The sequence below is a fragment of the Pelophylax lessonae genome (genome assembly GCF_965119305.1).
Source record: "Pelophylax lessonae genome assembly, chromosome: 5".
NCBI lineage: Eukaryota > Metazoa > Chordata > Amphibia > Anura > Ranidae > Pelophylax > Pelophylax lessonae.
The window spans coordinates 400,728,483-400,753,963 of NC_138772.1; the positions used below are offsets into that span (position 1 = coordinate 400,728,483).

A 25,481-nucleotide genomic window follows, 5' to 3' on the forward strand; every position below is an offset into this window, starting at 1 on the left:
AGGGGCTATTTATTTATCCACATACTGTTTAAGAGGGGCTTGTTCCTCTTGAGGGTTGTTTTTCTTTACACTAATTTTTCATATGGGGCTCATGTGACCTGGTTAAGGCTCCTGTGTCTTGGTTAAGGGCACTTCTGTTTAGCCTTGGGTTATTTTCCCCACTCCTCATTCTCCTTTTGACCCTGCTTTTGGACGTCCCAGTAGTTATGATTTATAGAGCGCTGTGTCCGTCGATGAACGAAAGAGAAAATGTGATTTTTGTACTTACCGTAAAATACATCATTTTCATTGACTGACACAGCACCCACCCCTCTATAGAATTTTGATTCTTATACTGCTTGCTACTAAACTGATTACCTAGAGCAGAGGGGGGTTTATATACCAAGCTGAGGACAACCCATGGGCGTAGCCAGGTGTTTTTTGTTCTGCCTAGTCCTACTCCTGGAGGAGGCAATATAACCCAGTAGTTATGATTTATGGACCACTGTGTCTGTCGATGAACAAAAGAGAAATGGATTTTACGGTAAGTATAAAAATCACATTTTTCTGTGTTCTTTAATTTACAGGTCCTTCTGCTGTGGCAGGACAGCTCCCAATTCCATGCAAACTCTGTATCCTTTGTATAACGACTTACAGGCTGAGTTTATGCTGCATGTGTGAAGTGTAAATAAGGTTCCCTTGAAAAAGTGGGGGAAAATTCGTGTGCAGTCTAGAGCACATTCCAACCAACAAAACACCACTCTGGACAAAAGATGAAAGACCGGTCGGCGGAAATTTGTTGCGTGTGTACTAGGCTTAAGAAACCGCTAGATCAGGATGTATACAAAAAATTGACAAGTGATCCCACAAAACAAAAACAAGCCCTCAAGGAAGGGATAATTACACGTGATCTCTATGAATATTTGTTACCCATACATACTAGGATTCGTGTGTTGTACACCCTTCCTGAGATTAATAAAATAGCGAAAATTCCCCTGGCCGTCCGATTGTATTCGGCAGGGAGTCTATTTTTGTCCCTACTTCACAATTTTTGGATAAAATGATATCCCCTTTGATACAAGGAACAAAGTCCTATATCAAGGACACGAACGATTTTATACAAAAACTTGAATCATTACCTGATTGGCAAGAGGATGACGTTCTAGTAACATGGGATGTAAATAGCCTATACATGTCCATACTGCAAGATGCAGGAATTACAGCAGTCATAGAATTGATAAAACAAGTGATTTATATTCTACAGCACAAATCTGGCTGATTGAAAAACTTTTGAAGTTCATTTTCAATAACAATTATTTTCTTTTTCAGGATGTGTTTGTGCAACAACTGAAGGGTGTTGCAATTGGTTCCAATGTAGCTCTGTCATTCGCTTGCACTTTTATGCATAGGTTTGGGGAGAGATATCTATACAATGATGACCTTTTTAAAAGCAATTGCGTCACATGGTGGCGCTATATTGATGATGTGTTTTCGATATGGCAGGGCGACATTGAAACCATTCATTTATTCAATGAAATACTCAATTCATTTAGCACCGACATAAAATTCACTATGTGTGTCAGTGGTAAATCTGTGTCGTTTTTGAATAGTATGGGCGGTACGCAGCAAAAGAGGTCATATTTTGATGACGAAACGCATAAGATTGTAATGCACGCGGTGACGTCACTCAGCTAGGTTGGAACGTACGCGGTTATCTGCTGCGTACTGCCCATAGCCTTGTTCTCTGACACATAGCCTTGTTTTCCGACATAGCCTTGTTCTCAGACAACCTTCCGTTGAGCTAGTTGAGTATCTGGAGCATCAGCATTTGTGGGTTTGATTATACTCTCAAAATGACCAGAAAATGAGAATATTTTTCTGAAACTCGACAGTCTATTCTTGTTCTGAGAAATAAAGGCTATTCAATGCGAGAAATTGCCAGGACACTGAAGATTTCCTACAATGGTGTGTACTACTTCCTTCAGAGAACCGCACAAACTGGCTCTAACCAGAATAGAAAGAGAAGTGGGAGGCCCCGGTGCACAACTAAGCAAGAGGACAAGTACATTAGAGTCTCTAGTTTGAGAAATAGATATCTCACAGGTCCTCAACTGACAGCATCATTTAATGGTACCCGCAAAACGCCAGTCTCAACGTCCACAGTGAAGAGGCGACTCCGGGATGCTGGCCTTCTAGGCAGAGTGGCAAAGTAAAAGCCATTTCTGAGACTGGCCAATAAAATGAAAAGTTTTTAGGATGGGAAAAAAGAACACAGAAATTGGAAGATTGGAAAAAAGTGTTATGGACAGGCGAATCTAATTTTGAGGTGTTTGGATCACACAGAAGAACATTTGTGAGACGCAGAAAAAGTGAACATATGCTGGAGGAGTGCCTGACGCCATCTGTCAAGCATGGTGGAGTTAATGTGATGGTCTGGGGCTGCTTTGGTGCTGGTAAAGGGGGAGATTTGTACAAGGTAAAAGGGATTTTGGATAAGGAAGGCTATCATTTTACATCACCATGCCATCAGGGCCGGACTGGCGTATCGGGATACCGGGATATTTCCCGGTGGGCCGCCGGCCCTGGGGCCGCTTTGATAGGGCCGCCAGCAGAGCGCCGCTTTAAATATTGCCGGCCGCCCGCAGTGCCGCTTTAAGGATTCCATTGGGGCCGCTCGCCGCTGATTGGCCGCTCGCGGCGCTCCTCGCCGATTGGCCGGCGGCCGCTGACGCTGTGCAGCCAGGCTGCGTGCACTGCCCCGGCCCCCTCTGCGCTCCCGCTGTGCCTGTGAGCGGCATGACGTCACGGCGGGGCGGCTGGCTGGCCGGCTGCGCCTGCGCGGTGGACAGCGGTGCTGCTGGCTCTGGCTGCCTGGTGCATCTTTTCAACTGGAGTCTGGCGCCGACGATCCCTCCCCCCTCTCAGTCTCCCACACTGCACGCACGCCAGCATGTGATCGCCTGGTGGTAAGTAGTATATCATCATGCTGCCAATGAATGGGGGCAATGCTGTGTGCTCTGCAATGAATGGGGGCAATGCTGTGCGCTCTGCAATGAATGGGGGCAATGCTGTGGCGCTCTGCAATGAATGGGGACAATGCTGTGCGCTCTGCAATGAATGGGGGCAATGCTGTGGCGCTCTGCAATGAATGGGGCAAGCCTGTGGCACTCTGCAATGAATGGGGGCAAGCCTGTGGCGCTCTGCAATGAATGGGGGCAATGCTGTGGCATTCTGCAATGAATGGGGGCAATGCTGTGGCGCTCTGCAATGAATGGGGGCAATGCTGTGGCGCTCTGCAATGAATGGGGGCAAGGCTGTGGCGCTCTGCAATGAATGGGGGCAAGGCTGTGGCGCTCTGCAATGAATGGGGGCAAGGCTGTGGCGCTCTGCAATGAATGGGGGCAATGCTGTGGCGCTCTGCAATGAATGGGGGCAATGCTGTGGCGCTCTGCAATGAATGGGGGCAATGCTGTGGCGCTCTGCAATGATCATTGGGGGCAAGCCTGTGGCACTCTGCAATGATCATTGGGGGCAAGCCTGTGGCACTCTGCAATGATTGAGGGCAATGCTGTGGCACTCTGCAATGAATGGGGGCAATGCTGTGGTCACTGTGCATTGAAAGGGTGGCACGCTGGTCACTGTGCATTGAAAGGGTGGCATGCTGGTCACTGTGCATTGAAAGGGTGGCACGCTGGTCTCTCTGCATTGAAAGGGGGGCACACAGTGCTGGTCACTGTGCATTGAAAGTGGGGCATGCTGGTCACTGTGCATTGAAAGGGGGGCACGCTGGTCACTGTTCATTGAAAGGCTGGCACGCTGGTCTCTCTGCATTGAAAGGGGGGCACGCTGGTCTCTCTGCATTGAAAGGGGGGCACGCTGGTCACTGTGCATTGAAAGGGGGGCACGCTGGTCACTGTGCATTGAAAGGGGGGCACGCTGGTCACTGTGCATTGAAAGGGGGGCACGCTGGTCACTGTGCATTGAAAGGGGGGCACGCTGGTCACTGTGCATTGAAAGGGGGGCATGCTGGTAACTGCATTGAAAGGGGGGCACGCTGGTCACTGTGCCTTGAAAGGGGGGCACGCTGGTCACTGTGCCTTGAAAGGGGGGCACACAGCGCTGGTCACTGTGCATTGAAAGTGGGGCACACTGGTCACTGTGCATTGAAAGGGGGGCACGCTGGTCACTGTGCATTGAAAGGGGGGCACGCTGGTCACTGTGCATTGAAAGGGGGGCATGCTGGTCACTGCATTGAAAGGGGGGCACGCTGGTCACTGTGCCTTGAAAGGGGGGCACGCTGGTCACTGTGCCTTGAAAGGGGGGCACACAGTGCTGGTCACTGTGCATTGAAAGTGGGGCACGCTGGTCACTGTGCATTGAAAGGGGGGCACGCTGGTCACTGTGCATTGAAAGGGGGGCACGCTGGTCACTGCATTGAAAGGGGGGCACGCTGGTCACTGTGCCTTGAAAGGGGGGCACGCTGGTCACTGTGCCTTGAAAGGGGGGCACACAGTGCTGGTCACTGTGCATTGAAAGGGGGGCACGCTGGTCACTGTGCATTGAAAGGGTGGCACGCTGGTCTCACGACGCAATGCTATGGGGCTGGTATGTAATTTTTTCCCGGGCTGGTATGTAATTTTTTCCAGGGCTGGTTTTCATACCCAGTCCGGCCCTGCATGCCATACACTGTGGACAGCGCATGATTGGAGCCAATTTCCTCCTACAACAGGACAATGACCCAAAGCAGACCCCCAAACTATGCAATACTTATTTAAGGAAGAAGCAGTCAGCTGGTATTCTGTCTGTAATGGAGTGGCCAGCGCAGTCACCAGATCTCAACCCTATTGAGCTGTTGTGGGAGCAGCTTGTATGGTATGTAAGAAGTGCCCGTCAAGCCAGTCCAACTTGTGGGAGGTGCTTCCGGAAGCATGGGGGGAAATTTCTTCAGATTACCTCACCAAATTGACAGCTAGAATGCCAAAGGTCTGCAAGGCTGTAATTCCTGCAAATGGAGATTTCCTTGATGAAAGCAAAGTTTGAAGGACAAAATTATTATTTCAAAATAAAAATCATTATTTCTAACTTTGTCAATGTCTTAACTATATTTTCTTTTCATTTGGCAACTCATTCATTAAAAAAATGTGAGTTTTCATGGAAAACATGAAATTGTCTGGTTGACCTCAAACTTTTGAATGGTAGTGCGCGTGTGTGTGTGTGTGTGTGTGTGTGTGTGTGTGTGTGTGTATATATATATATATATATATATATATATATATATATATATATATATATATATATATATATATATATATATATACAGTATCTCACAAAAGTGAGTACACCCCTCACATTTTTGTAAATATTTTATTATATCTTTTCATATGACAACACTGAAGAAATGACACTTTGCTACAATGTAAAAAAAAAAAAAAAAAATACCAGAGCTTCACAGGTTGCACTGGAGTCCTCTTACACTCCTCGACAACCTCACGGAGCCGGCGGATGTTAGAGACCTTGCGCTCCTCCACCTTCCATTTAAGGATGCGCCACAGTTGCTCAAAGTTTAGGTCTGGAGACATGCTTGGCCAGTCCATCACCTTTACCCTCAGCTTCTACAGCAAGGCAGTGGTTGTCCTGTAGGTGTGTTTGGGGCTGTTTTCATGTTGGAATACTGCCCTGCAGCCCAGTCTCCGAAGGTAGGGGATCATGCTCTGCTTCAGTATGTCACAGTACATGTTGGCATTGATAGTTTCTTCAATGAACTGTAGCTCCCCAGTGTCAGAAGCACTCATGCAGCCTCAGACCATGACACTCCCACCACCATGCTTGACTGTAGGCAAGACATGCTTGTCTTTGTACTCCTCACCTGATTGCCGCCACACACACTTGACATTATTTGAACCAAATAAGCTTATTTTGGTCTCATCAGACCACAGGACATGGTTCCCAGTAATCCATGTCCTTAGTCTGCTTGTCTTCAGCAAACTGTTTGCGGGCTTTCTTTTGCATCATCTTTAGAAGAGGCTTCCTTCTGGGACGACAGCCATGGAGACCAATTTGATGCAGTGTGCGGCTTATGGTCTGAGCACTAACAGGCTGAACTCCCACCCCCTCAACCCCTGCAGCAATGCTGGCAGCACTCATACGTCTATTTCTCAAAGACAACTTCTGGATAGAATGCTAAGCATGTGCATTCAACTTCTTTGGTCGACCATGGCGAGGCCTGTTCTGAGTGGAACCTGTCCCGTTAAACCGCTGTATGGTCTTAGCCACTGTGCTGCAGCTCAGTTTCAGGATCGTGGCAATCTTCCTATAGCCTAGGCCATCTTTATGTAGAGCAACAATTCTTTTTTTCAGATCCTCAGAGTTTTTTGCCATGAGGTGCCATGTTGAACTTCCAGTGACCAGTATGAGAGAGTGAAAGCGATAACACCAAATTTACCACACCTGCACCTGAGACCTTATAACACTAATAATGAGTCGCATGACATCAGGGGGAGGTAAAATGGCTAATTTGGACATTTTCACTTAGGGGTGTACTCACTTTTGTTGCCAGCGGTTTAGACATTGACTGTGTTAAGTTATTTTGAGGGAACAGCAGATTTACACTGTTATACAAGCTGTACATATATATTATTTTGTAGAAAACCCAGGGATCAAATTTAGAGAACAGAAATGACTAGCACGGAGAAAGATTACAACTAAAATTTCTGAAGGTTACAACAATGAACAATTAGTAGGAAGTGGGAGGCCCTTGCTTTGAATGACTTCAGCACATCTGCAGCCACAGGACATCGCTATTCTCTCACATTGCGGTGGTGTGATTTTGTTCCACTCTTCTTCCGGTCTCTTCCACAGTTCGGTGACTATAGTGGGTTTCTTGGCCATAACTTTGTCGCCAAGGATTCTCCAGAGGTTTTCTATTGGGTTTAGATCAGGACTCTGGGCTGGCCATTTCATTATTTCAATGTTTTCAGTTTCAAGTAACTGTTTTACTTGTTTGGCTATGTGATGGGGCACTGTCGTGCATGAAAATTGCTAGCTAATGGAGTGATGAACTCAGGGAAGGAACCACATGTTGTCGAAAATGGTTCTGATAAACATTTGCATTCACTTTGCCATGTAGCTATAAAAGAGGCCCAACTCCTGCTGCAGAAAACATTCCCTAAACCATGACACTTCTCCCTCCCACCTTTCACTGATTTCTTTACACACTTTGGGTTCAGTCTTTGCCCAGTTTGACGACGAACATAATGTTTCCTATTGGACCCAAAAAAGTTAAGCTTGCTGTCATCACTAAAGTGATCTTTGGACCAGTGCTGCTCTGTCTGCAAAACATGCTCCTCCGCAAAGGAGATATAAAACTGATATCAAACATGAGCTAGTATTGGAAAGGCAATCAGATTGTACTGTTTAGTAGCCAAGAAACAAAGTATTGGCAAAGATTTGTAATTTATAGCCAAGGGATATAACCAGATACTAGGCAAGGTTTGGTTACAGCTGAGCAGTCATCATGGACTAGTTGTCAGACAGGAAGCTTAAACCTGAATAAACCTGCGGTCAGGGAATGCAACAAAGCAACAGTGCTGTGCATATCCTACCTCCCTTCTGCCCTTTCTTCCTAAACCCCATCTTTTTTCTAATAATGTGAAAAGAGGCTGCAATATCACTGCTTGCCTCTAGATGGTGCACTTACTATTGCTGCTTGTCTACACTATGCACTCTGTCTGTCTGCAGTTTTGTGTCAGTTTGTTTTTAGATGTATTTTGTTCCTTAACTATCAGATTCATCTTCTTGGATTGTCTTTCAGCCAGATATTATTATCAGTGCTAGTGAAGGTAAGAGCTCAGGATGTTGTGGGGGTGGTGGCAGGTGCATGTTGGATATAGGTAGAAAGGTTTTATAAGCAGAGAACTTCTTATGTCCGTCACCTCACACTTTGTAGTATTTGTTTTTTATGTCCTCAGGTTTCCTTTGGTACCTCCGTATTAAACTGCAGCCTATTGTGCACCAAATCACAGACAAGGGGCGACTAATGGATTTTTTGCTTCAACGCAAAGACTGTAAAGCTGTCATTTTATCAGTTTGCTCACAAAGTAAGTGCTGACAACACTATATTATAACAGAAAATACACATTATAATAGCATGAACCCAAACAATTTTATATTTTATCTTCTTCAGTGTTATCAGAGATGGATAGGGTGTCACTGCCAGTCATTTCTACAGTCTTCGACAAACTCAACTGTGAATATAAGAAATATCTAGAAGCTGAGCACAGCTACACGGTGGTAAGATCTGCTATGGTCTGGGCAGAGACCTGTTGCCCATGTTCAGTTTAATTGAATTTGGAGTTACCACCAAGACTTTAAACATACAGCAAGAAAGTAATGTGCAAAGTCTGATATTTTTAGTTGGCACAATGTCTGCTCTTACCTTCTCTGTTGGAGCAACTCACAATCTTGTATAACTAGAGTCTTTCTGAAAATGATTAAGCCTGGGTGGACGGTGCAAAACGCGTGGGGGGCGCGCACGATTTCTGGGACATTATGTTTTGGTCCATCTGACACCACCAGGTTACCCCTCATTTGAGGAGCTCAGTGGTGTCCTGGTCCAGATCAGGGAGGGGATACCCCAGGACCCCATTTGTCGTCTCATTAAGGGCATGTGCCAACATTGTCAGGCATGCATACAAGCATGTGGGGGGCCATACAAACTACTGAGTACCATTTTGAGTTGCTGCAATGAAATTTCAGCAAAATGGGCTAGTTTGCTGCATCATTGTTTAACTTTGATTTTTCGGATGTCTTTGAATTCAGCCCTCTGTAGGTTGATAATTATAATTTCCATTAAAGCAGTGTTCCAGCCTTTTCTGTGTTTATTAAAAGTCAGTAGCTACAAAAAGTGAATCTACTGACTTTTAATAAACCCTCACCTGTCCCACAATCCAGCGTTGCGGCTGCCCGAAGCCTCGATCCTCTCCCTCTGGTCTCGGTGGCGCCGGCATCACTAGTGTGGGCACCCGGCTATGACAGCTGGTGGCTTCACAGCCTTGTGCGCACTGCGCTTGCACGAGTTGCACTGTGCGCCTTGATTTGCCAGCAATGTTCTGCAACCTCTGACGTGTCCAAGAAAATTGCAGAAAGGGAGGGGGAGAAGAGAACTTGGGTAAAGTAGGAGCGGGTACCTGTCAAAACTAGGTACCCGCCAAATGACATGCCAAATGTGGGTTAGGACTACTTAAAGAGGAAGTTCCACTTTTGGGTGGAACTCCGCTTTTAAATGTGGCATCCTTTCCTTCCTAACACATTTCCCAGCAGTACCCACCAGCCAGCAGTACCCGCCAGCCAGCAGTACCCGCCAACCAGCAGTACCCACCAACCAACAGTACCCACAGCAGTACCCAGGGGTAATCCATGACAGGGGTAATCCTAGTCACAGCTTTATTTCAAATGGTTAATAAAAAAAAATGAAAAAAAAAAAAATATATATATATATATATATATATATATATATATATATATATATATATATATATATATATATATATATATATATATATATATATATATATATATATATATATATATATATATCTATCTCTCTCTCTATATATATATATATATCTCTATATCTCTATATATATATATATATATATATATATATATATATATATATATATATATATATATATATATATATATATATATATATATATATATATATATATATATATATATATATATCTTTAAAATAAAAAAGATTTTGATTTCTTGATCTTCATTCTAAGCAAAAAAAATTGTGATTCTCATTTTTGCCAGAATGGTGCAGCTCTAACTCCCCTATTTAGTGCATATTCCTTGGAAGATCCCTGTTCAGAAGCTGTGCACGTCTTATTTCCGGTCTAGAAGATACACCACATGACTAATTTTGGTCATCCTGTGGGGCGGCTCCAGCAGGCGGTGACATCTCCTTCCACTGCCCCACTCTCTGCCCCGCTCCCTGCTCTTATATGTCAGCTTAGGAGTGTGACCGAGGCCATCAAGTAACACAAACTCCACCTCTGGAATGGTCAGACCAATTTATAAATATCTTTTTATTACAGTCAGGCTGCTTTATTTATATATTTTTATTACAGTTAATATGTAAATTACAAAAAGGTGGCTTACAGATATTTCATTAGCAATATTTTTTTGGTTTCAGATTTTTTATTTTTAATCCACTATATAAAGAGTAGTGCTGTGCCAAATTCACACAGACTGTGGCACTCTTCACAAGAAGTCCAAAGTAATCACTTAAAAAACATGTTGATGGCAAACCGTACATAGGTCTTTTAGCTTCTAATGTTATGTGGGCAGTGATCAAGTTAAAAGGACATAAACAGAGAAACAGGGAAGGGCAGACCCTAGCGCAGTTAATCTTTTTAATAATCCTAATGAATGAAGACTGTTAAAATCATCAAACTCACATTTTATGATATGAAGACAAGCATATCAGCAATCCAGTATGATGGGGTCCCCCTCAAGTAGTGGATCGGCGTCCCATGTACTGCTATGCGGTCTCAGGAAAGAACGTTCTCCCGCGCTGTCTGCTCCTCCTATACACAGGGAGATACAGAGTGTACTGTGCAGCCTCAACAGCAGCCAGGCAGGAGGTGTGCAGCTTGCTGGATAACCGATCATATAACCTGGCCTTACAAAGGATCCAGCGGCACTCATGTCTATGCGGTCAAACAAGCGCCCTTCAGAAGCACTAGGGGAGCTTGGTGTGCTTGTAATGCCATAACACAGGGGCATGCCCCCTTTTTTCAAGTCAAAGGCACTACAAGGTGACACTCTTTTATACAGTATAACCAAACACAAGATTAGCAATCTAACACTTGAGAATATAAATTATGGTGAATACCGTTTAAAAAAAAAAAAAAAAAAACGTCTCATTAAAACCCATTTGTAAAAAAAATTGTACACAATATTATCACATTTAAAAAAAAAAAAAATAAAAAAAAATAATAAAAAAAATATATATCTGCAAAGATTAAATATCAATAATATTCTATCAAATATCAGCAGATTAAATGAATGTAGATATTGTGTGCTGGTAGTGGGCAATAACAAATTATTAAAACTCAAAGAAGAAATTCTCTGATATGTATGAATAAAGACTGAACATAATGGCATATATGTTATTGGTTTATGTAAATGTCACTGAAAATCACTTGAATAATTAGATCTGTCAAAATAAACTTACAATGTAACTTTTAAAAATGGAAATAATAACAATAAGAAAGAACATATACTAATACTCTCCCAATATACTAACACACATAAAGGACCATGGGTAAAGATTATAACTTGAACTAGCAGGGGAAAATTCCCACTAACGTTGGGATGAAACGAAATTATAGTATTGACCTCCAGTTCTTCATTTAGGCCTCCCAGAGATGTGCTGTTGAGTGTAAAAATCCAGAAGGTTGTTCTTTGTCAAAGCTTGGAAAACCGTTTTGATTCAGGCATATTCATAGGGATGGCCTCAATCCCAAATAGTGACAGGCCTTGATAAATAGAAAAAAAGATGGGGCACACTATGTTTCATGCTACCTTGTTCTATGAATCATCTGGCGGATGCCCACACAAAGACCACAATGGCTCCTAGGGCCGTACGCTACAAACTGTGTTGGTGAACAGTTTGCTATAGTCCAGTAACGGTGAACCTTGGCACCCCAGATGTTTTGGAAGTACATTTCCCATGATGCTCAACTACACTGCAGAGTGCATGAGCATCATGGGAAATGTAGTTCCAAAACATCTGGGGTGCCAAAGTTTGCCATCACTGATATAGAATATACGACCAGCAGATGTTTTGAAATTTTTCTAGTGTTAGTTTCAACCAATCATTTCAGAGTATTCGATATTCGAATAATATCATGTTCTGGGCCTGACTCTGCTCTTTATGGTTACAGGCAGTTGAGACCAGTCAAGGTAGAAGTAATGCTTTTGTGAAGAGGCCTGTGCGTGGACAAGCTGTTATAGACCAGTCGGACATGTACACACATGTATTATCTGTATTCACTGACCTGAAGGTGAGTCTGCTTAATACATACAAAGGCTTCACAATCAACAGAGTATTAGTAGTTACTTAGTATACACTTAACGCGGAGTTCCACCCTAGACATTTTTTTTTACCTAAAAATACCCCCGGGACAGTCAGGGTTAGTGCATTTAAGCAAGGATATCCTCTGAACTGTCCCCTGTTTCACTTACCTTTTTAGAAGAAATACTTACCTTGAAAATGTCTTGTCCAGCGCTGCCATGTCAGGTGTGGGCAGCTGAAGCCGGAGCGTCCCTCTTCGTGTCCTCTTCCGTGGCGTCGGAGTCCCAGAATGCCCTGCTTGTCACTTCTGGTGCAGGCGGGTCATCCCTGCACAGCTTCTGGGGATGCCCAGAAGCTGTTCAGCATGGAATGACGTGCCGGCACCGGAAGTGACAAGCGGGGTCGATGCAGGCGCATTGACTCCTGGGATCGATGACTCTCATCTCCCAGGAGTCAATGCAAGGAGGAAGTGACAGCGCAGGCCGCGACCACAGAGGGAGGAAGAGGAAGGAAGGTAAGTATATTTTCATTAAAAACAAGGTAAGTGAAACAAAAAAATAAAATTTAGCTATCCAATTCTTTTTTAAGCTAACGGACAGTGAATTTTTTTTTTTCCAGGGTGGAACTCCGCTTTAATAACATTGTCCTGCTGCTAACAGGAAAATATAGAATAATTAAAAAAAAAATTAAATAAGGGTTTATGAACACAGGATGTTTAAAAACGCCAGCGCTGCTGCCAGGAAAAAGCAGCTGTAAAAACGCACTTTACCTGCTTTTTTGACTAGCGTTTTTGCGCATATTTTGGCATTAGCGTTTTTGGGCCTTTTTTACAGTAAAAACACTCCCTATAATGTAAAAACGCCAAAAGCGGTTAAAATCTTGTTACTGCATTTTTTGGTGTTTTGCCTTTTTATAGCTTATCGGCCTCTGCTCCTGGACGCACAGGCTGTCATTTTTTTCCTACTGGCCCTAAATGCTTATGCCTCTAAACGCCTCTGTAAAAACGTCAGATGCCACTAGCAGCAGCTGTAAAAACGTCCAGTGTGCATGAGCCCTAGGTTTTTAGGAGCTCCACTGAGCATTTTTTATATCCAATACATCTACAGTGTCCTTATCAGTACAGCGCTGAAACTAAAATAAGTACATCCTGTACTATATACTTCCTGGCAGCCCCTTGTCTTCTAATGCCATCACTTTTCTGATCCTCATGTCATAGCTGAGTAGATCTGAACCAGAAGATTGCAGGTATCTCCGCTTTGTGTCCACATGATGAGATATACTGTTGATTACCAGGACAATTAGAAGTGTGAACACGCCTTTTGCAGTCACCTGACTGAATGCTGTCAAAGGTTTATTTTACTGTCATTGGAAAACCCCTTTAATACATAAACTGTTATATTGTGTCTTGATTTGTTACATAGGAGGCTCCACATAGGTTCATCATTGCTGTTCTCATGGAGTACATCCGTTCTCTGAACCAATTTCAGATCCCTGTACAGGTATTGTATGCATATATTTTTCTAAGACTTTTGCAATCGTTTATTCACTGTTAAAGGGTTTAAGATTACTGATTGCCCTTTGGTATTTTCTACCCATCAGAGCAAAGTTGTAGGCTTAGTGCCAGGTAAGAAGACCACCCTACCCCCCAAGACCATCTTATGGCCCTCTCTAGCTCAGTGCTGATGATGTTGGAGTTTTACCTGCTTCAGCCCCTATTAACGTGTGAGACAGGAGATTGGGCAATGGCTTTGAGGGCCTTAAAGCTTGACACTGAGAGGACACATTTGCAGTGGGAGGGTTGAAGTGCAAGACATGCAGGTATTGATTTGAGGTAAAGCTGCATCATTTTATTATAACAATTTAAAGGATAATTTCAACTTTACAAAAAGAAAAACCATAAATGCACATTTTTTTGCATGTAAAAAATATATGCATTTATAATTTTTTGTAATGGACCTGTAAAGCAGTGCATCTACGATCAGCAGATCGTGGGTGTAATGCCATGGCCCTGCAGACTGTACCTCCGAAATGGCCAGGCAGTTACACTGTGACCAGAAGCATGAATGAACTACCACAGCGCTCAACAGTACCCTGGTAGTTCATTGAGAACTACAAGCTGACAACCCTGTTTTGGATTTGGACCAGAACAGTCCTCAGATATATCTACTGCCTTCCCAATTTTAGTATATGCCCTGCCGAAGCGAGGACATTAATGTGCGCACATTGAAATGACCAAACTCCAACAGTCGTCAAAATAGTCTGACCTTGTAGTTTTCCCATTCACAGAACATTCTGAATGGATGACGTGGCCGGGTGGGTGGAGCCCCGCACAGCCACGTTTGTTGCAGAGTGTGACAGTGGGGAGGAGAAGATCCCCCACAAGCAGTCAGAATGGGAGATCAGGGAGTGTGGGGGGGGGGGGGTACATCTGTAACATAGCTTACATGTTACACGAGGTGAACTTATCCTTTAGGAAAGAAGATTCAAATGCTTGCAAATATCCATTCCTGGTTGATACTCTTTGAAAACCCATTCATTTATACAGCTTACTTATCTAATCGGACAACACTCTTTGAGATCTCCCTATATCCCTTCTTCTTTTTCTCTTGCAGCACTACTTGTATGAACTGGTAATAAAGACATTGGTACAACACAACCTCTTCTATATGCTCCACCAGTTCCTTCAGTATCACGTGCTCAGTGACTCCAAACCTCTGGTATGTTTATTTACAGATCTTCCTAAAATTGGCTTTTTTGAGAGCATTCTAAGAAATGTGCAAGAAAAATAGCTTGAAGTGTAGTCCCCACAACAAGCAGTTACCTACATTCTGCCTCATTTTCAGGCCCACATGTGAAAATAAAATGTACCCTGGGGGTTTATAGAAGAATAACCTCTATTTTAATATCCTATTGTTATAAATAGAGTTTCTCTTACGTCCTCCGACAGTCGCCGCCTCTTCATATTCGTCACATATGGGGTATTAGACTTTGCTCCGAAGGAGTAGCTAGGCAACAGAATATGTTAACAATAAAGCTTTTAACATATCCCACCCTCAAGGGGTGGTCCCCTCAGTCAATACCCTCCTACTTCCTGCAACCATATCTCAGTTTTAATGTCTAGCTTGTCAGGAGTGGCTGGCTTTTTCTGTGCTGGGGCTTTCTGCCCCAGACTCTTTCTTCTTTTTAAAATTTTGTTTGAGTTTTCTCTCTACCTTTACTAAGTGGTTATTTTTGTCAGCATTAGTTGGTTCTTCGGATGAAGAGGATCATGCAGACTGGGTCTCGGGCTGATCCCCCTGGTCGCAGGTCGTGGGTCAGTGGCTTCCCAGTCTGCCATCGAGCGTTCAGCCAGGTAACGCTCCTGGCACAGTGAACGACCCATCCCTGTTCGGTGCAGGGATGATTGGTGAGGTGGCTACCTCACTGGACGCTGTGCGGTTTCTTAACCCCCATTTTGTGCGTCTTGAATGCGACTCTCCCTGCCTCATGTGCAGCGGCTTGTTCGCCTGTGCGGGTTCCCCACGCCATGTGAGGTAAGTGTATTTATGTGGGGACCTGTCTGTCTGGGGGGGTGTCAGTCTGGGACTGTGTAACCTGCCTCTAATCACACTGCTTGTCTCCCTATCTCTCGGCTGCATGCTGTGGGCTGCAAGGGGGGGGGGGAGATGTGTGACACTGTCTGTGTCAGGCTGATCAGTGTGTGAAGCTGTGTGCTGTGGGGCATGTTTTTTTTGGCATGTTTGGGCACTATACAGCGATCGCTGCGGCGATCTGACATGTATTCTGATACTGGAATGTAATGTGTGTTTTTTACTGCACTGTGGAGCGGCGGTTTCGGCGCCAAACGGCGCCATTTTGCCTACTCCCGCTCCGGCCGCATGTTTTACATGCATGGCGGCCATTTTCTTGTAGCCTCCATAGGCTTACATAGAGCGCCCTGGCAGCATCACTTCCTCTTTCCAGGAACACCGATCGAGGCAGCAGCAGCGGCGAGGGTCTCCTCAGGTTTTACCCTTCTGTTCTTGCTATCCATTGTCTGTGTTCAGTTTGCATATTCCCTGTGGGGGTCTTATTGTGCTGAGTGTGGTGCGGTGGGCTGCGCTTGCCGCGCTTGCTTAAAAGGGGCAGTTAACCCTTTGTTGTCTGGCATTACAGGGGCAATGGATTCTCAGGAGGGAAAATTTCCTACAGCCTTGGTGGAAAGCCAGGGGACCGCTGTCTCCCCCCCAGGGGGGGATTTGGCCACTATTGTGGCTGGCCTTGCTGCTCAGGTGCAGATGCTGGTGGCTGCTCAATCTACTAAAAGGCCCAGAGTTGCTCTTTCCTCTGATTCTGAGGGTGAAGGTGATAGGGCTGTTATGGCAGGGGCCTCCTTATCGGGGTCCCGCTCCTCTCTTGATCTAATAGGGTCTGAGGTGGAGGCTGAAGTTGAGGGGGTTGATAATTCTCCCCCTGGCTCGCCTGAAGAGCTTGCAATCATGGATGAGTTGATTGCTTCCATAAAGCAAACGCTGCGTTTGCAGGATGAGGTGTGTCCCCCCGCCGCCTTGGCGGCTTATGGGACGCAGAGAAAACGCAGGACGCCGCAGGTTTTTCCCTGCAATGATGATTTTCAGCGCGCTGTTAAGGATCAATGGCGCAATCTACGCAAACCTTTTGCTGTGCCAAGTAGATTCAAGCTGCGTTATCCTTTTTCACCTTCCACTGATGAAAGGTGGTGTGTGCCACCCCCAGTGGATCACGCAATTGCGGTTTTAAACAAAGCCACTGCGATTCCTGCAGAGGATTCCCCTGTGTTCCGTGACGCCACGGATAGGAGACTGGAGTCTCTTACCCGTCATACTTATTCTGTTACGGGTTCTATGCTTAAGGCTCTGTTTGCTTCTCTCATGGCGGCCCAGGCGATCGCAAGTTGGACGCAGATGCTTAGGCGCGTCCTAGTGGCCGATTCGGCCTCACCGGCGACCCTGGATATGGTGGATCAAATCCACCAGGGTGTCATGTATCTGTGTGATGCGGACCTGGACCTGGTTCCGTTGGCTGCACGTGTGCACAGTGTGGCGGTGTTGTCTCGCCGCCTGATCTGGTTAAAATGTTGGTCGGTGGACCAGTCTTCGCGTAAGACCTTAGCCAATCTACCTTATGATGGGTCTTGCCTTTTTGGGGAGTCCCTGGATGTGTTGATTAAGGGGATCACCGGGGGTAAGAGCACTCTCTTGCCCCATTTCCCCAAAGCTAAGGGGGCTTCTGGGAAGAAGCATGCTAATTTTCGGCCCCCTCAGGGGTCCTTTCGTGCCTTTCGGCCGCACTACAAGGGCAAGCCGTTCAAAGGTCAAGGCTCTCAGAAGAAGCCCTGGTCAGGTAAACAGAAGTCCGGCCAATCCGGATCTGCAGCCCATAACAGTGCGGCCTGAAGGGGCGCCCTCACCCAGTTTTGGGGTGGGGGGACGCTTGCTCGGTTTTCTTCAGCCCTGGTTGGCCCGTGTGCGGGACAGATGGGTTCAGGAAATCGTTCAATCTGGTTACAAGATCGAGTTTCTCTCTCGGCCGGAGAGCAGATTTTTTCCCTCAAATCTTCAACTGTCTCCAGAGCGTTTGCGGGACCTGCACCTGGCGGTGCGGGACCTGAGGGCTCAGGGAGTGGTGGTTCCGGTGCCTCATCGGGACAGATTTCGGGGGTTTTATTCCAATCTGTTCACCGTGCCCAGGAAGGAGGGCAAGGTTCGTCCAATTCTGGACTTGAAGGCTCTGAACTGCTCTGTGCGGGTTCGCAAGTTCCGCATGGAATCCCTGCGGTCGGTGGTGGCTGCCCTGGTTCCGGGGGAATTCATGGCCTCCATCGATTTGAAGGATGCGTACCTTCACATCCCCATTTTCGAAGGTCACCAGAGGTACCTTCGATTCGCCATTGCGGAGGACCACTACCAGTTCGTGGCGTTGCCTTTTGGTCTCGCCTCGGCTCCGCGGGTCTTCACCAAGGTGCTTGCACCGGTTCTGGCATTGTTGAGGGCCCAGGGCATTTCTGTCCTGGGGTATCTAGACGACATCCTGGTTCCGTCTGCGACCAGCCAGGGTCTGGAGGAGGACCTGTCTGTCACGATGCAAACTCTACAGGAGTTTGGTTGGACGATAAATTTTCCAAAGTCGACGCTGAGTCCGTCGGTTCGTCTTCCCTACCTGGGAATGATTCTGGACTCGGTACAAGCGAAGGTCTTCCTGCCGGAAGACAAACTCAGAACTCTTCAGGAGGAAGTCAGGTCCCTCAGGGACGTTCCGCACTCGTCTTTAAGGACGTGCATGAGATGTCTGGGATTGATGGTCTCGGCCTTCGAGGCGATTCCCTTCGCCCAGTTCCACACGCGGGGTCTCCAAGCGGAGATCCTGTCCAAGTGGGACGGGCAACCTCAATCTCTGGATCTTCAGATCTCGTTGAGTCATCGCACCAGAAGGAACCTTCTGTGGTGGCTCCAGTCCCCGATGGTGTCCGGGGGCAAGTCGTTTCGTCCTATCTCGTGGACGGTGATCACCACGGATGCCAGCCTGTCGGGCTGGGGTGGTGTTCTGGGAGTTCTGTCTGCCCAGGGGACTTGGTCGGAGGGAGAGTCTTCCCTTCCGATCAACATTCTGGAATTACGTGCGATAAATCTCTGTCTTCATCACTGGACGGACCGGCTGCAGGGCTGCCCGGTTCGGGTGCAGACGGACAATGCCACGGCGGTGGCCTACATCAACCACCAAGGGGGCACCAGGAGTGCCCGGGCGGCTCGAGAAGTGGCCGACATTCTGTCTTGGGCCGAGACTCATGTCCCGGCGATAACGGCAGTTCACATTCCGGGGGTAGAGAACTGGCAGGCGGACTATCTGAGTCGCCAGACCCTGGATCAGGGGGAATGGTCTCTTCACCCGGCTGTCTTCCAGATGTTGTGCGCGAAGTGGGGTCTTCCAGATGTGGACCTGTTCGCGTCTCGTCTCAACAACAAGGTTCGTGGCAAGGACGCGCGACCCTCGGGCAGACGCGTCAGACGCGTTAGTGGCCCCGTGGCATCAGTACAGGCTGATGTACGCGTTCCCACCGATTCAGTTGCTGACCAGGTTCCTTCGCAGGTTACTCTCGGAACGCAGCACGGTGATTCTTGTGGCACCGGACTGGCCTCGCCGGTCCTGGTACGCAGACCTCGTGAATCTGGCGGTCGACGCCCCTTGGCGTCTACCTCTTCGAGACAATCTACTGTCTCAGGGACCGATTTACCATCCTGCTTTACAGTCGCTGGCTTTGACGGCCTGGCTGTTGAGACGGAGGTCCTGAAGGAGAAGGGTCTCTCTCCAGAGGTCGTTCATACTTTGATCAACGCGAGGAAGTCTTCCTCGGGGAAGGTTTATTACCGTACTTGGAAGGCCTATTTTGCCTGGTGTGAGTCCAGGGGGTTTTCACCCCGCAAGTACTCGGTTTCCCGTGTGCTGTCTTTTCTTCAGACGGGTGTTGCTCAGCGTTTGGCGCTGGCTACGATAAAGGGTCAGGTGTCTGCGCTGGCCGTTCTGTTTCAACGTCCCGTGGCCTCCAACTCCTTGGTTGGCACTGTGCGGCATCTGGTTCCTCCTAGGAGGGATCCTTTGCCCCCTTGGGACTTGAATCTCGTTCTATCTGTGTTACAACGTGCTCCTTTTGAACAGATCAGGGAGATCTCGTTGTCTATGTTGTCCAAAAAGGTCGCCTTTTTGGTGGCGATCACTTCGGCTCGCAGAGTGTCGGAGCTGGCGGCTTTGTCCTGCAAGTCTCCGTACCTGGTTATTCATTTGGATAAGGTGGTCTTGCGACCTAATCCTTCTTTTCTTCCGAAACGAGTTTCGGAATTCCATCTTAATGAGGATATTGTCTTGCCTTCGCTGTGCGCGAAGCCTAAACATCCAAAGGAGGTGAGATTGCATTCTCTGGATGTTGTTCGGGCGATAAGGGTTTACCTTAAATCGACTGAGTCTTTTCGTAAGACTGACTCCTTGTTTGTTCTTCCAGAGGGTCCTCGGAAGGGCATGGCGGCTTCGGCCTCTACCATCGCCAAATGGATCAGGCAGACCATTGAACAGGCCTATGCTTTGCAGGGTAAGGCTCCTCCTGTCCCTGTGAAGGCGCACTCTACTAGATCTTTGAGTACGTCTTGGGCCTGTCGTCATGGGGCTTCTGTAGCCCAGGTGTGTAAGGCGGCGACCTGGTCGACCGTGCACACTTTCACAAAATTCTACAAAGTAGATGTTCAGGCATCGGCGGATGCTTCCTTTGGCCGCAAGGTTCTTAGTGCGGCTGTTCCATAGGGTCCCTTGTTGGGGACTCCTGGCTGTTGGGATAGTTTTTTGTATCCCCTGGTTTTTTGTCTTTTCCTGGGTTGTTGCTCCTGTTGAGCACTTGTTTTTTACTATTGCCCAGCTGGTTTCCTTCCTTTGGTAAGGTTCCTTTCTTTGATGCGGAGACTGCGTTGCCTTTTCGGCGCGGATGCGTTTCCCACCCCTCATGTTTGCACTGCTTTGGGACGTCCCCATATGTGACGAATATGAAGAGGCGGCGACTGTCGGAGGACGTAAGAGAAAACGGAATTTTTGTAAAATCTTACCTGTAAAATTCCTTTCTCTGAGTCCTCCGACAGTCGCCGCCCCCGCCCCTCTTTTGGGGTTTGGTTGTATACTCTACTGCTATTCCACTAAAACTGAGATATGGTTGCAGGAAGTAGGAGGGTATTGACTGAGGGGACCACCCCTTGAGGGTGGGATATGTTAAAAGCTTTATTGTTAACATATTCTGTTGCCTAGCTACTCCTTCGGAGCAAAGTCTAATACCCCATATGTGACGAATATGAAGAGGCGGCGACTGTCGGAGGACTCAGAGAAAGGAATTTTACAGGTAAGATTTTACAAAAATTCCGTTATCCTTGTTAGACTTGAACTTCAAAAGAGATGATGGTTCTCAGGGATTTTCTGTTAGTAGACCCTGAACATACAAAAAACTTTTCTTAGGACCTTTTGTCGATGATTTGTTAATTTTAGAACAGCTTCTGCGCTCATACAAATCTATGGAATTGCAAAACCAGGCATTCCAACTGTAGGATAAATGCACCTGTCAATGAATTTGAGACAAAACCGCACATTTATTGTAAAGTATGTACAACTGTGTTTTGAGTATTGTTTGACCCATGTGCTGAAATCCTGGGCTGCCAACTTGTTGCCTGGTTCTTGCCTTGACTTGAAAAGGAGACTTCCTTGTCTAAGATATGTTCTGCCTTTCACCTCAACCAGAACATTGTTCTTCTAACCCTCTGCCCAGTTCACCATTTCCCTCCATTCCATATCAAGCAACTCTTTCCCAGGTTGCAAGGCTGTCGGGTTCTTTTCATATGTTGTAACAAGTAGATTTTTTGGCCTCATCTGATGCATAAATCATAGATCAAGCATAAAGTCCTTCAGGCAGTCCTGTTTTTCTTTTTTTTTTCTTGGACCTGTCAGCAATTGTTTGATGGGTTTCCCATCACTTAGCTGGACTGCTTTTAGACATCCCAAAGTTTAAAGACTTCCTGTTTTCTTCAACGTGTGAGAAAGGGAAAAAACTGGATTTTTGACTTACGGTAAAATCCTTTTCTCTTAGGTTCATTGAGGGACGCAGTCCTCTGATGCATATCTGTAGGGCCTACTGATATGCATCAGAGGACTGCGTCCCTCAATGAACGATAGAGAAACTGGATTTTACAGTATACTACCGCATAAGAGGATAGGCTGGCAAAAAAAAAATTAGCCAGCCCCACATATGCATGGCTTAGTTTTGTTGCAGAGCATGCCTAAAAATCAGAGTGGGACCCCAATGTTTCTTTAGTGACCCTCAATAGACTCCAAGAAAACTATTTTACAAAAATACTATTTTCTCTTTGAATGGATAGTACAAAGGGGTAAATCTTGGACATGAATCTTCCATATTTAGGAAATTGTTTTGATTTCTCATTATTATATTTCTAGGCCTGCCTGTTGCTATCTATAGAGAGTGTCTATCCCCCAGCACATCAGCTTTCCCTGGATATGTTAAAGGTAAATATTTTTCTTGTATGAATATTGGGATCTAAATGGAGAATCATTTAGGGCCGGTTCTCATTGGGCTCTAAAATGGAGACTCATTCAGGGCCAGGTCACACGAGGATAGCACAGGCAAACATTAAACATTCCCTTGTGGTGCGATTCTGCTGGGCTGAAATTGCACCAGAATGTGAAAAAAGTAGTGCATGCACTACTTTAAAAAAAAAAAAATAAATAAAAAAAAGGGCCGCATCAAATTAGATCGTACTGTTATAATTTGGTGCCCTCGACTGCACTGCATTTGTGATCTGCCTTTGGGGTGCCGTTAACAATACATAGGCACCCACAGTGGATCGCAAAGGCAGTGTGGAGAATGTGACATTCCCGCACATTCTGGTGTGAACTAGCCCTTAGTCATATTTGTCCTGATGTGTAAAATAATGTATGTATTGGCAATATCAACCAGTAAATGCCTACTTTTTATGTTTAGACATAGTAGATAAATGCTTGCTGCAATTTAATTGGCTGTGTGGACAAACACGTTGCTATAAATTGTAGATGTTTTTTTTTTTTTTCTTACATTAAAAGAATTAGGTTTACAGGGAATATAATTATAACCATACAGGACAATGGAGCACAGCAAAAGAAATTTGAGGACACATTGTGATAGACGTGGGAAAGGTCATATAAAAGTGGTAATGTGGCTTAGTGTTAGCTTGTAGAATTTGGGAAGTATATCAAAAATTTCCAATGGAGCGATGTGCCAGAAAGAGACATCAGAATCGTCGCTGTCGTCCCTTTCCATACCTGATGACGAATTTTCCCACGAATCGCTATCGCTCAGTTCTTCAAGTAACTCAGTTTCGCTGTTTTCTAGTTAGTCTAAAAGCGCTTTTGCGCAAAAAGAACACTTTTTGGACGCCATGGTCGTTCTCAATTTTCCAGGCACAAAGAACTGGAAAAGTCACCAGGTGCAATCCTGTGCTGAAATGGCATGATACAGGGTAATCTGTTAGGATCACAACTTTGTATTATGTAATTTAGTGTATTTACATTTTTTAAATTGCCGCCGGTTCCACCCCCCTGCCTCACAACACTCACAGGGAAGGGAACTGGAAGACAGGTGCCAGCATTGGACGAGCACACAGCGGGAGGACGGCGGGCATCGCGAGTTTTAAAATGTAAAACAGATTTCCATGTATGTAAGAATGTACCATTTTTAGCACAGAAATCTGGACCTAATCAGACCGCCAGGGAGGTTAAATGACCCTTCCGAAAAATGGAACAAAAAAAATTAGGGGTTAGGGCAATATATAAAATTAATGTTTTACTGTTCTCCTTCAATAGGAGAACAGTACTTCAGGAAGGACATATGGAAAAAAAAAAAAAAAAACATCCTTGAGCAATAGCAGATGTGGGTAACATGCAGCCCCACGGGGTTATTACATTTCACATATGATTACTTTATCTCCACAGAGGCTTTCCACAGCCAATGATGAGATTGTTGAAGTCTTATTATCTAAACATCAAGTTTTGGCAGCTCTAAGGTTTGTGAGAAGCATTGGTGGACATGACAGTGTGTCGGCTCGCAAGTTCTTGGATGCTGCAAAGCAAACCGCAGATGATATGCTCTTCTATACGGTCTTCAGATTCTTTGAGCAAAGAAACCAACGTCTTCGAGGAAACCCCAACTTCACACCAGGTTAGATTTGGTAAAATTAGAGTGCATTTCCCAACAAGATATTTTGAGTTCTCTTTTTCAGCGCTTACTCCTAGGGGGTTCATATCCACAAATTCCCCAGTAGAGAGAAAGTGGTTACAATTCTACATTTAATAAAACCATTGCAATCCTCTTCCTGCAGCTGTACTATGTGCAGTTAGCCTCTATAGGCTTATTTGTAGCCCAATGCCAAGTCAGGCTATAGATTCATTCAGTAGGACAAGCAAGGAGCAAGTCTTTTAAAGGATAAGTGCACCTTTGGTAACGTGCTAAACTAGTATTTATGATCTAGCATTTTACCAAAGAGCACCTCCCCCCAAGTCGTATGTCCTGACGAGCACCCAATCGGTGCTTGTCACACTGCTAGTCCCTGGGTACGTTGCTGGAGACAGGCAGGGAGGTGAGTGGGAGATAAACAGGGGCATACACATCCATTGACAATCCCTAGTAATAAAACTCGGTAGTAGTATAACTGAATGAGACCTTTGTCTAATTTTTATTAAAATGATAAAAAGACAATTTTTTTTTTTTAATGTAAAAATTAAACCTAAACCACTGTCTCAATTTTTTCGCTACTGAATGAGACCATTTTTATTGCTAGGTATTTTCAAGAGCTAAATGTCCCTAATGCACAATTTCCTGAAAGGTGACTGCGTGCATGTATGGGTAAATGATTGTATGTATGCATGTGATTCGGTTTTGGTTAAAATTATTTATCAGAACCCGTATACTGTCGCCCAGGTTTAGTCCCTTGGACAAGTTTTTTTTTTTTTTTTTTTTTAATTTCCACCCCCCCTGGGGCCATAGAAAAAAAGATGCACATTTTTTTCACCTGCAAAATGTGCTTTTTTTTTTGTGAAGAGTGAACTTGGCCTTTAAAGCAAATTCTGTGCATGCCATATATAACATTTTTTCAAGATGTTGTCAAGGCAATATTTTTTATCGTAACATATTTAAAGGCCAGAGGTCAAGTATTGGGAAAAAAGTGTGGGAACTCACCCAACATTACCACTCCACCACCCACTTTAGCGACTTGGTAACCGGTCGCGGGCCACAATGAGTGGAGCGGGCAGATCCGATGACAAGTCCATGTCAGCTTATGCAGAGCAGACATGGGCACTGCCTGCTCTACTCTATGTGCCCTCCAATCTAATCTGCCCAGACAGAAAGGGACAGATCGCCGTCTGTTTTTTTAAGTGGATTCAATTTGGTTCCTGCACGCATCGCTGGCCGCTGCTGTCCCCCAGGCAGGTATGGCTGGTGGCTGCTAACTGGCTGTCCTCCAGGGCTGGTACTGGTGGTTGCTACTGCTGGTGGGTACTAGTGGCTGTTACTGCTGACTGGTTAAGTATACTTTGAGTTGCAAATTTCCCTCTCTATATCTAAAGTCTTTTTCTCATCTCTCTCTCCCACTACCTCTACCCAGGGCTGGTGCAAAGATTTTTGACACCCTAGGTAAAACCTAATTTTGCCGCCCCTGACTCCACCCCCTTTGCCCTGCCCATGTATACCCCACCTTTTTAATGACTGCTACCATTCTGGGGATGGAGTCAGTCACCAGCTTTTGGCAAGTGCTACCACCCACTAAATACAACACCTTCAAGGGGCTGGTCTGCAACCGCACCACTACTGTGTGTGCAAGGCACA

General features: G+C 45.6%; 1 protein-coding gene across 1 annotated transcript in view; it reads left to right on the forward strand.

Moving 5' to 3' along the window:
* RMC1 (regulator of MON1-CCZ1) overlaps positions 1–25,481 on the forward strand; it is a 65,529-nt gene that overhangs the window by 36,501 nt on the left and 3,547 nt on the right. The window contains exons 11-19 of the mRNA XM_082258501.1: positions 567–611; positions 7,764–7,817; positions 7,947–8,075; positions 8,162–8,268; positions 11,937–12,056; positions 13,489–13,566; positions 14,680–14,784; positions 22,061–22,129; positions 23,591–23,816. Of these exons, the coding sequence (XP_082114627.1) occupies positions 567–611; positions 7,764–7,817; positions 7,947–8,075; positions 8,162–8,268; positions 11,937–12,056; positions 13,489–13,566; positions 14,680–14,784; positions 22,061–22,129; positions 23,591–23,816 (933 nt within the window). The remainder of the gene's footprint in view (positions 1–566; positions 612–7,763; positions 7,818–7,946; positions 8,076–8,161; positions 8,269–11,936; positions 12,057–13,488; positions 13,567–14,679; positions 14,785–22,060; positions 22,130–23,590; positions 23,817–25,481) is intronic.